Source organism: Amphimedon queenslandica, unplaced genomic scaffold (assembly GCF_000090795.2).
Source record: "Amphimedon queenslandica unplaced genomic scaffold, v1.1 AMPQUscaffold_13512, whole genome shotgun sequence".
NCBI classification, from domain to species: Eukaryota; Metazoa; Porifera; class Demospongiae; order Haplosclerida; family Niphatidae; genus Amphimedon; species Amphimedon queenslandica.
In genome coordinates, this window is record NW_003546252.1 from 391,191 (window position 1) to 403,957 (window position 12,767).

Here is a 12,767-nt window from a genome sequence, read left to right on the forward strand (position 1 = left end):
TCATAATGAAGATCAATCATAGGCACTTGTTACACTGCCCTTGAAGGATTGATTAAATTTTAAAAGGTTGCCACTAAATTTAGCCAAATTTTTTGGAAGCTGCAGAAAATACATATAATTAAAATGTACATTAAATATAACACTACTGCATAAAATAAAGCTATTACTTAAATATGCATTGATCAATTCTACAATGTCACCAAAAGATTAATTGCCTCATTTATAGACCCATGTTTTATAATTCATCAGCGGTACTGAAATCAAATATCATTGACTCCCTCCTCGTAATGACATGTGCTGGTGAGTATGACTGATTTTCTTCAATCTGTTGAATTGAAATTTGTTCCTCTTCATCCATTTTTTTTGAAAATATTTTACTGTAGACAAGAAGGCACTTTTTCATTAGGAATTTGATGTAAATATGAACCAATACTGACCCAATAAATGCAGTAAAAGACAAACTAATTGACACTGTAGTAGCAATAAATAGTGTCTTTTTACCCATACCCATGTTAGCTGAGAGTACATGGAATTGTGTCAATAGACCTAAATTAAGCAAATAAAATGCCTCTATTGCATTCAAAATATTATAGCGATAAATACCTCTTGATAAATACAATGAAACAGCAGAAATGTAAGTAATGACGTAATTGTTAACTTGAGGTATAGCATTTGTAGTGTAGGAGAACACAGGTGTCAATACTAGACGTAATATGAGCAAAAACCCTGTCCAAAATCTATACTTATCCTTATATGGGCCACTGTAAGCATCAATAAATGGCTTCAGTTTTACTACTGGATCATAAGAGCTCTTGCAACATTTACCACTGTATTTCTGTAACCACTGAGCAGAGAATACCAGTCCTGTATACATTAGAGCAGTTAGTAGGAAAAACACTGCTGTCACAAACATAGGAATGTGTTTGGTGCTTAAATAATCAATGTTGCCATCAACACTCCACACTTTCAATTCAATACCTTCACAGTTAATTCTTGAGCTCATCAAAGACTTTGTAATGATTTGTAAGAGCTTAGAATAAGACATTAGAATAAGTGTAGCTAAAACAGGCACTGTATTATTGCCACATAGGTGACATATTCTACTAGAATAATGAGAGCCAATTGCAATGGTCCCTGCAAGAAACCAAATATAAATAGGAAATGCATACTCAAGCCACAATTTCCAATATCCACTCAGTCCATTGAATAAACAGGTTTCAATACCAAGATCAAGATTAAGCCAAGCAATGAACTGACTCAATACAGGTATTGTGTCATCATTGGGAAACAATGTAGTCTCATTGAGCTTGATGATATTAGCATAAAAGAACAGCCCATTGATACTACCAACTGATACTGTCATGTTACAAACAAATAAAAATGCTACTAATGCCATACCAGCCAGAATAAAACCAATGACAAGTAAAAGATAGTTATTATCACACAATTGACACTTATTGGAACCAAGCATAAGACTAAGTCCAGGTTGGCAAGCTCCACATAAAAAACCTGATCTACCATATGCACATTGAGTGTCTCCATTCTCAAGACTGAGATAGGAAGAGGAGGCATTGCAATAATCAAAGGGACAGTATTTGTGAAAAACAGTACAATTATAATCATTGTCATAGTAGAGCCAAACATTGCCTGACCTTTTGATAGGATTTGGCATCCAAATGATATTACATTGTATTTCATTTGAAGCTCTGAGGACATGATTACAATGACAGGCTTTTGATATCAATTCAAGACCAACTGGACACAACAAAAATAGAACATTGACTGTCAAATGAGAATCATTTAAACGATTTTTGTTTTCAATGCTGTTGAATTTATTTTCAATGAAAAAAGTACCCTGCATGTTGCAATCAACCATTTTAAGTTGATAAGTGAAACTTTTACACTTTGATTTTGTTTCCTGATTGTCACTGCTATTAAGTAGCACTTGTACAGAACTGGTATTAGATACTACTAAAATTGTTGAACTAATGCCTCCACATATTCCAACAGTAACTAGTGGTAGTGTAATGTATTGGCCAGGATACAGTTTCTTATTAATGATCCGTATATTGCAGTCAGTAGTATTATGATCAGTACACAAGCAGACACCAATAGGAGTTGATGTGATGTGTAAAGAAAGAGGAGTTTGAAAATTTTTAAGATAAGTATTGTTGGTGCAATTGACAGCAGTCATAAATGATAAAGCTTTTTCTTGAACTGGTACTGATTTAAAGGTATGTATTCCTAAACATTTCCAGAGTCTTCCATTGTAAACATCATTTCCAGCTGTTACAGCATTGTTGTTGACAAATATTGGTTGAAAATTTTGGAATGTGCAATATTCAATTACTTTTTCAATTTCCAAGACAACCATATCAACATAAATGGCCCCTCCAACACCATAGGCTGTGTTATTGACAAAGTACACTTCTGTATTGCTCACCAAACTTACACCTCCTCCAATTTGCATTCCAGCACCATTGTTGGGGGAAGCATTGTCTATAAATCTGCTGGGATGTTCAAGAAACTGTAAAATACATGATCCATAAGCATATATTCCACAACTGCTCTTAGAGACTGTGACATTGATGAGAGTGATATGTTGTTTGTTGTAAAGGAAGACTAATCCACACGAACCACTATACCCTTTAATGGTGACATTGTGTAAAATAATATTGTCACCATTAGATTCAAAGTATAGGTTTGTATTATTTGTGCTGGTTACATTTATGACTAAAATTCTATTGCCGTTGCGTGCCATAGAAAACTCAAAACTTTCTATTTTATTTTTAATGGTTAAGTAATCACCATTTTCATAGATATGAACACTTGCATATCCATCTGCAATAATATCTGATAGCGTCGTGTTATCTTTGTTATTTCCTATAAGCACTCCATAAGATTGCTGGTAGAACTTTAAGTAAATCTTAGAAATAAAAATGTTGTTGCCATTACCATTCACCATCATTGTGTTATTTAGCAATGTAATATTTTCCAAAGTTATGTTGTGACAGTTGTCTAGTATTGCAAATCTCATATCTTGAAGTTCAAATTTAGGATCAAAAAACAATTTAGAATTTGTTTTATTAAACATATTATTATTCACACGTATTGTGACATTCTGGAGTAGAATATTATTTTGATTGTTTGTAATAATTGCAAAGCCATCAAATATATTCAAATTTGTGATGCTAATATAGCTACTACAGTAGCGTACTGTTAGTGCTAAATCCTGCCATAGTTTCTTAATTGTTAATTTAGTGTAAGATATTGTAATATTTCTAAGTGATATGTTATTTTCATTGAATGATACATCCAACTGACCAACCATGTATGAGTCAATAATATCTATATGGTTACCATTGTCTGTTACTTGTAATTCAACATCAGTGTAGACATTAGTGATACTCAAGTCATTCTCAATTTTGGACACGACAATTGTTACTCCTATTGCTATGATATCAATGATTCTAATGTGATGGCTTGTGCTAGTAGAATTATTCCCAATAATAGCCAATAAACAGCATGATGTAAGGTTAGTACTAGGTCTAGTGTTATTTCTTTTTACTGTGATATTTCTAAGAGTGATGTTACTTCCAATATTGTTCATTTTCAAGTGACCATCAATTATAATCAAGTTCATGATACTAAAGTTATCACTGCAGTCTTCAATGAACATAGCCAGACACTCATTACATACAATTTTGACATTAGTCAAACTTGAATAGTTGCTTGCTTTAATAAGATACATACCATCTGTATAATTGTTTGATATGGTCACATTATCAAATAGCACATTACAATTTATCAAATATACAGATGCTCTAAGTTCTTGTTTAGTAAGGATGCTTGTATTTTGTACCTTAATGTTTGTAGCAATTGGCCAGCTTTTTGAGTGAATTAATCCAGTGACAAAAACATCATTTATGTCCACATTTTTGTTGTCAATATGCGTTAAAAAATCAATTTTTAAATTTTCAATTTTTATGGTGTCACATTTTTGAAACATGAGTAGAATATTATGAAGCTCTGGTTTTCTTTTACCAGATTCTATTTGACCCCTCAATGCTAGTTCCTTAAAATTTTTAAAAGTGATGCTGCGATGACCTGGCAGCGTGTGTTTTCCTTGTAAAAAAGTAAGTGTTGTGTTTGAAGGTAAATAACTGTTCCAATAATAGGACAAATTGTGGCACTCAATAGGCTTTGTGATCAAATAACAGTCTTCAATTTTACTCACAACATAATAGATTGTAGTAAATTTGTTTTTAGAGGAAGCAGCAAGTGTCCAAAAAAATAATACCTACCAAAATATTAAAATAATAGGCATGCAGACACTAATTATGTTCTATAGCTAAATCTTTCATATTTTACTTACTAATAGATGAACTTGCATCTGGATATTCATCTGTTAAGTTATACAACTGAATAAAAGCAATTCAATGAAGTGAGCTAGATCTAGACCTTTGGCTTTTTTACATGCAATTTATAACTCTTCATCAAACCCCCACAGTCAACAACTTAACTGGCTAGTCATAACAACTATAAAAAATAACAATTATAGATTGGCCAGTCATAATAACCATATTAATCATACACAAGATTAAAGAGTAACTAAACCCCAAAAATTTTTAGCTGCAATTCGTCTATGATAAAATACCTGCAAAGGTGTACACACAACTGTAATTTTGGGCAACTACTGTCTAGACTATCAAAAACTAAGCTGGTACTAACAACTAAATCTAAATTGATTAGACATAACAAATAAACTGTTATAGTAAGAGAATTTATTTTCAATTCTATAGAGAAGAGCTATACTGTGTTTTTTTGAAACTACAAGACTATTGTACTAAGTTTATTTTCATTGCCTATTATAATGACGCATGGTACAGGAATTTGTCACATTATTAATGTACTATCATATACAATAACAGTTTGACTTCATTTTTACTCAAATAGGAACTCATTATATCAAAAAACATGATAACTCATTGACTGACTACTAAAAACTAGCAGTTTCATTTTCATAAAATATTATACTAATTGTATCTGTGTACGACATAATGATAATTATAATTATTTTGATGGTATCAAAGCTCTAAGTAACTCTGTTAATGTTATTATACTGACTAGACACATACATGCACCAGCTTATGTATACAAATTATATATAGCATAAAATTACTAAGAGGTCTATTTAAAATTAATAACAAATGGGATATAAAGTCTACAATAATTAACAATATTCTACCATCAATTATTGTAAGTCCAAAAAGATTTTGATACACATTTCTTCAATCAAGGGCCAATGAGTCTATATCTTCGTCCAAATTACAAAGGCAATTTGTCACCCATTCACAGAAAACTTCAGCCCTAGATGCTCCACAAATTTAATTTACATTATTAGCACTGCTCTCAAAGTCTAATCATCCCTCCTTTATAGATTATATTTCACATTGACCAATGTCGTTATTAGAAAACTGAAATAGTCTTAATAAAATCAATAGCAAAACATCCACAAAAAATAAAAAAGGAAGAAAAGTCAAAATAGCAAAATAAAAAAGGAACACTAACAGAAAGATTTGCCAAGACTCAATTGGTTCAAAGTTCTTCTTTGCTACCTGAGACGGTGCTACCAAGAGGATATACCACATCTCCTAGTCCATAAACAAGTCCTTTAGCGAACATCAGGTATGCAACAATCGTCACCAATATCCAAAACGAAACTAAATTAGTTATTATACCCATTGAGCGATATTTTGGCCCCAACCCATATCCAACCCTAAACGCAACACGTCCAAAAACAAAAGTGAAAGAATAAAGAGGTATAATCTTCAACATTTCTGGTGTATCAAAATAAGCTGTAGCTATTAGGAGAGTAGGAAAAGAGAGAGACAACTGCTCTAAAGTGTTTTGCAGGAAGTTTTTATCCACTTGCATTATCATGTCATTTCCACTCAGAGGGTTGGACAGTTTGGGGTTCATGACTCTTTTCCTAATAACAGCTATCACAGCAAACCCAAGAACCAGTACCATCGGAAGGGAACACCTCAATGTGTAGGAGATACGAGTAGAAAAGGCCATACTGGCTGGCACAGGAATAAAATTTGTCCAATAGTATCCACCATACATAAAAACGAAGACAAAAACATTCGCAAGTACTACTTCTATTAAAAACAGTCGCTTTATTCTTTCTCGTTCTTTAATGTAATAAGAATCAGTCCTTTTATCTTCACTTTTACCACTAGAACTTGCTTTAGACTTCTCACTTGACGCCATTTTTCTCAGCAGCACTGAATCAGCCCCACCCCTGGAACTTACTGCTTATTTGTGTCCAATGTGGTTAATGAACTAGATCTAGATCTAAGTTTAAAAGCATTACAAACTAGCCCACAAAAATTAAATCTTATCTCCGTACCCCCTAACTTCATCACAGAATTTTCCCCGCCACCCTCTGAAAATGTTTGAAATATATATGAATGGGCACTCAAACTATCATGGTATAAACTCCCTGCAAATAAAACTGAATTAAATGCCACAGTTCCCTAATTCACAAAATTGTAAATGATACTAGGTTACTAGCATAGATGTGCTTAATAATTGTATCAATTATAACATCAAAAATTAGCTTACAGACATTGTACGCTAATTTATTATTTCATATTCCCTTTCTATTTCACTTTCCCTTGGTTGATTAGTATTTGTCGATGACGCACGCTCTGGTTGATCAGGATTTATCAGTCTAGAAGTATCGGTTGCTTCACTTTCAGTTTTAGGGCCAAAGAAACACTTCAAGCAGTGCCACTTCCTGATATTATCTTTAATGGTTTTACGAAGAAAAAGGATGTACAGTAATGAGAGTAAAGGAGCAAAAAAGCCACCACTTGCACCAAAAAAAGCATGCATATAAAAGAGCCATGTTCCACCACTTCCTTTATTGAGTGCTTGATTTAATCTGTTTGCTATTGCAAACCAGGTAAACAACTGATAAGAAATTGGATAAATTACCAATGGGAGGGTTTGCTTCAAAGTTTTCCTGTAATTTGGACACGTTGTATTGCAATAAACACGTTTACACAGTGTCACAAAAATGATTATGAGAGCAATGTTATTCAAAATTAATCCAACAAACAGCTCACCATACAAAACAGCATACATTTCAATCATTCCTTCTTTGTTGAGAGAACAGTTATTGTTGTACAGTCTTATCCAGCACCATGAACCAGATATACCATAATTGTTATGAACAAACGGTATCCAGGCAACCAATAAAGGAAATAACCATGGGAAAAGAATGTAAAATGGCTCTAATCTACCCATCTTGATGTGAAACTTAGGGAAGAGTACCATAACTGTTAAATGAAGTGTCACCATAAGAACTGACAGCAACATCACCCAACAAGCATATTCAGTAAAATACGATTCCACAATGCATACAACAGCATGTTCTCCTTTCCAAATATTCAACCAGTAGTTCATGCATTGAGCAGCAACTATGAAAGAGTAAAAGAATATTCCCAGCAGCATGTATATTATGAGACGATGAGTTAACAATGTGAAGAGTCTACAGAATATCATAACAATAATAGTAAGAAAACAAAGGAAAGCACAAACAGCTCCACTAATACAAAATACCAGTAGCAAATGTGCCAGCTCACCCTTAATGGAATCATTACAATAAGAGCCATTAAAGTAAGTATCACCAAGTAGATCTAAACCCATCAACATATCTGACTTATAGAAAAAGAGGTGTAGCAGTAGCTTATTCAGTATGCAAAATGTGACCTAAATTATATTCATTGTAAAGCTAATGGGAGTGGCTTTTTAAATATTAAAATTATTAGTAGCTATGTCAAAGAAATACAAAATTTTACTTTTAAAAATTCTAATTTAGTTATGCAGCAGCTTTGAATTTATCTTTCTCTTGTCTAAGTTTTCTAAGAACATCCACTTGTGATACATTAGCTTTCAGTTTCAGTGTCTCTTTCAATGCTACACTGTCTGTACGTAAAAATGGATTATACTGTAGCTCTTCAGATAAAACAGCAGGAGCCTAAAAAGGTCATAAAGAACATTCACTTTTAATGTTTTCAACCAAGTACTATCAACCCTGCTTTCCAACTGCTCTCTACTTACAGTTGCCTGGCGTTTGAGTCTTAACTTTTTTATATTGTCTAATTTCTTCTATAATAACAATGAGAATACAGTAGTTAAATAGTGTATAAAAAATATAAAAGGTGACTTTTGCAAATAAGTCTAAAGATGTAGTTTTTTAAATGCAAATACAAGAAAACTAAACACACAAAATTACATGTACCAGCATGATTTCAGAAGCATTACCTGGACATTAACATTATGTGGATCAAAAATAAGAGCAAACTGCAAATTTGACCAGCTGTACTCATGACCTAATAAAAAAGATAAGAAATGTAAGTAATTCCAATAAAAACTCGTAATAATTGGCAAACAAAAATTTGTAACCAATGTTATATGTAGGTTATAACATACACATATACCACAGCTACATTTTAATTCTGCTATTAGACAGATACAGAAATAACAGAGACACCACCAATAGCAAATCCATTTCGGGAGAAATGCAAACCTACATGTACATTTCGTCATGTATTGTAAAAGCCAAAACCTTTCTTTAAGCTACATTGTATTCCACCTTTCCCCTCCCTAAGAGACTAAGAGTACATAATGCTTTTACTTACCAGGAAATATCAAAGTATCAGATGGCAATTCTTTTATAGCTTGCAATGACTGAAACATAACCTCAGGGTTATCTTCAAATATTTTCCCTAACAATAAGTTAACAAATAAGACATACATAGTATTACATACATGTATATACAAGTACTTACCACAGCCACCAATAAATAAGTGATCACCACTAAAAAGACAAGGAGGTGTAGTGGACTTTAGAAAGTACACAATGTGACCTTAAATTAAAACTTTCATTAACATACATGTACATGTAATTACTTTTTATGAACATACCGACAGTGTGGCCTGGTGTCCAAATAGCATGAAAATTCATTTCTTCAATGAAAATATCAACACCAGGATCAACAAAACTATAATAAAATAATGTACATGTACATAATTACATCATTTAAATGTAGCCTCATTGGTGACCAATAAAGCTTTTCAATTATCTTTACATGTAAACTCAACACTCTCCCCAGAATTATGTACAACAAGCTTTAAGACTGATTCACACTGCAAAATTAACTTAACGTAAGGCTATGTTAAGATGGGAAGTGCTATATAAACCAATGGCCACCGTTTACGTAAGGTAAGAATAGAGAGTAAAGACTGGTTTACACTCGCCATAAAAAACAATGCAAATGAACACAAAATTAAAATTTAACCAATTTCGCGTCAACTTCAAAGTGTTTTTGTGTCAAAAGGTCAAATCGCCCACACACTTTTTGACCATTTCGTCAAATGTAAACCTACATGTGTATGTAGCTTTATCTCTATTCTCATGTTACGTAAATGTTGACCTTAAGTCAACATTAATTTTGTGAATCAACCTTGAGCCTAACACATGTATACCTATTTAATATACATGTACATGTACATGTATGTGTGCTGTGCAAAAGATGGTTTGGTTAAAAACATTATTACTAAAGTGCAGCCTAATGAGAACTACATGTATGACACAAATAACATGAATATACAAATTAATTATTAAATAAAGAAGTTAAAGCTCATTTTCCCCAATGCTAAATAACTACCTAAAGGCTGACATATACCTTAGAGTGACTTTTAATTGCGGGTACTAAATTTTTGCAATTTTAGCACAAGGTAGATTTTGCTGGCATTAGGATTAAGTAATTATTACTATTAGTTATATGGCATCATGAAGTCATTATTAATAATTGTGCGTATTAATAATTGCGATTTTTAGCTCAAACGCAAAATTCGCAATTAATAGTACCCGCATTTAAAAGTAACCTTGAGGTAGACCTGGGGTCAAATACAGTTGTAATTGTGATTATTAGAGGCTCAATGACAATTACAAATTACGTGTACACAACTACATATCCTAATTGTAATTTAATTTTTATCAAAATTGAGTTGTCATAGGGTATTACTACTGAATACCAAACCAATACAAATGAAGTGTCAATCACTACATTACATGATCATAAGTACATACACTGTACACATGTAAAACTGAAAGTGTGACGATCACAGTTTCCCAGTATAGTGCTTGCAAGCTCAAGGGGTGTGCTGTTTAGCTTGCTCAGTACACACTAAAAAGCCTCAATCATGGTTTTTATACATATACACATATTTTGTGAAAAATTGCTAGGACAAAATTCTCAATTATGTAAATGTTCTGATGTTATACATCTGTAGCTTGAGTTAATTCTGATCAAAATGAATTCTAAAAGTTGCTCAAAAATTTGGCCTGAGGCTGAGACTGTGTACTATGGGGTGAATTCTACTTAGTAACGCTACTGCATTACTAATAAGACACAGTCTTGGGCCTATTTATTTTATCTAAAACGGCTAGGAGGAAATTCTCCAATTTTAAATTCTTTCTGATACGTATACTTGTTCTGATGTTGTACATGTATGTCTATTTTGAACTGATTCTGATCAAAATTTAATTTATTATAATTATACTCCAAAAGGTCACTTAGTACACTTTGTGGGAAAACCTGTAAACAAGAACTAAGTCCCAAGATATCTGCCCTGGGTGAATTTTTAAAACTGCATTTTAAAAGTAAGCTATGGTTCTGTTTCATACAAAAAACATCAAAATAGCATATAATTACTGTAAATTTTGAAATTCTAATTAAGTCTATTTCATAAAAGGAGTGTAAATGAATGTGTAATTGTAATTAAGGTTTTAAATTTGACCCCAGGTCTGCTGGCATGCATGAAAAAATTTTATCTAAAACAATATACTGATAATTCCAACCCACTAATGATTGCACACTTACTGAGTTGTACCAGCTGGTAGATCTTTACGTCCACCATATATAGGAACATGAGGAAATGTCTTTCTTAGCTCATAATTTCCACCAGCATGATCCCTATCACAAAATTAATATCAAAAACTAATGAATATGTGACTATTACTCATGCAAAATCATAGACTCATTAATTTTACTTATCTATCCAAACAATACTTGTAATTTTTTGCAAAAATTCAATGCTCAAACTGAAAAATGCCTAAAGTGGTTTAATTATTGTTCACCAAACAACACATATTCTAATTCATCAGGGCTCTCTAAATTTGTCCTGAATTGCAACTGAATGGTAGGTAAGCAGTACATGTACATATATCTTAGTAACTTCTCACCATGCATTACATGCTATGACACTCTTTCTAAACTTGACAAAAAATAATTTGCTTCGCTTAAACATCGTAATTAAATTATTTATAAATTAAATTGTGCTAAAAAATTCCTTATACATTTGTATACGCCAAAACAGTGATGACTGATGAAAAATCTTAAAATTACAGTACATAAGAATATATGCACCTGTACATACATGCATTATAAAAAGCTGGGTTCTATACTGCAGTTTGTTTACCAAAAAGTCTACACAAAAAGGGCTCACAATTAGTGCTGCGTGATAGTGCTACTATTTTTAATATCGCAACCATCACATATATCAATACTGTTGCCCAGCACTACTCACAATCCTCTCATATCATGCATTAAAAACTGACTGCTAATGATAACTAACTCACCAGTGCTTGTGCGTCACCAAAACACCAACTAGTGTCACACCATACTTCTCCAAGGCACCCTACATGCACCATATAAAAATTGTAATATTTTATTATAAACTACAACCTACCAATAAGACAGCATGATGAGCAGGATCTACTGCTACAGCTCGTTTAGTCTTTTCATTAACTACTAAGTATGCATAATTGTCCTCCAAATATGGTACAGGATAAATAACGATGGAATCTATATGAATATCAAAAGAAGAGTTAATCTTACGTAAAAATGCATAGAAGTAACTTATCTAATAAATACAATAGTAACTGACTGATCCCTGGAGTCAAAATGAAAAAAAACTATTTTTAAATTATTTTAAGTGACTTTAAATTTTGGGTAAATTGCAAATTATTAATAAGTGCAATTAATAATTACATGTACGTCATGTACATGTAGCTATTACATGTACCTAGTTGCAATTATTCATATCTGAAAAATCTATCATGTGCTACAATTGCTAAATTTAGTACCTGGAATTAAAAGTCATATTAAGATGTTACCTCACATAATAGTTAAAAATATTTGTTTAGAATTTACATGTAACTTGACATTCAGTGATTATTGCAAAAACACTATTTAATTCCCACAGAGTGTGTATCAATAGCTCATGCCTATACCACCAAAATTAAATTCCGCATAATGTAAAATTTGCTTTCTTAACACAAAATCGTATGCTCATTCAAAATTCCCAATCCAATCAACTTACCATCAACTGCTACTGGCTCAACTTTAGAATGAGGTGCCGATGAAGCTGGTCTCTTCTTGACTCGTTTTTGATGATAAAAATAGCCAAGAGATGTCTTAGCGTACAAAAAATAACTAAAATTCGAAATCCCATCAAATTAGTACATAGAAAAGAATACAACATTCTTCTCACCCTATAGGAAAACCCAATTTGAAGAGGAGGCCTGATTTCTTCATGTAATATCCGCCTATTAAGAGTGATAAGCAAGCACAAACTGTCCATGCATACACAGCCATTGTTGTCTAATGGGAGGCACACATGGGCGG

General features: G+C 32.5%; 1 protein-coding gene across 1 annotated transcript; it reads right to left on the minus strand.

The window, feature by feature from the left end:
- Positions 1 to 7,805: 7,805 nt before the first annotated feature.
- LOC100638032 (hydroxyacylglutathione hydrolase cytoplasmic-like) lies at positions 7,806 to 12,759 on the minus strand. The gene is made up of 11 exons (XM_003383306.2): positions 12,634 to 12,759; positions 12,463 to 12,575; positions 11,830 to 11,945; positions 11,720 to 11,778; positions 10,962 to 11,054; positions 9,001 to 9,077; positions 8,865 to 8,942; positions 8,715 to 8,801; positions 8,338 to 8,405; positions 8,134 to 8,181; positions 7,806 to 8,050 (listed from the first exon to the last, which is right to left on the minus strand). The coding sequence occupies exons 1-11, from the start codon at positions 12,735 to 12,737 to the stop codon at positions 7,892 to 7,894; spliced, it is 1,002 nt and encodes a 333-aa protein (XP_003383354.2). The 5' UTR covers positions 12,738 to 12,759; the 3' UTR covers positions 7,806 to 7,891.
- Positions 12,760 to 12,767: the final 8 nt, after the last annotated feature.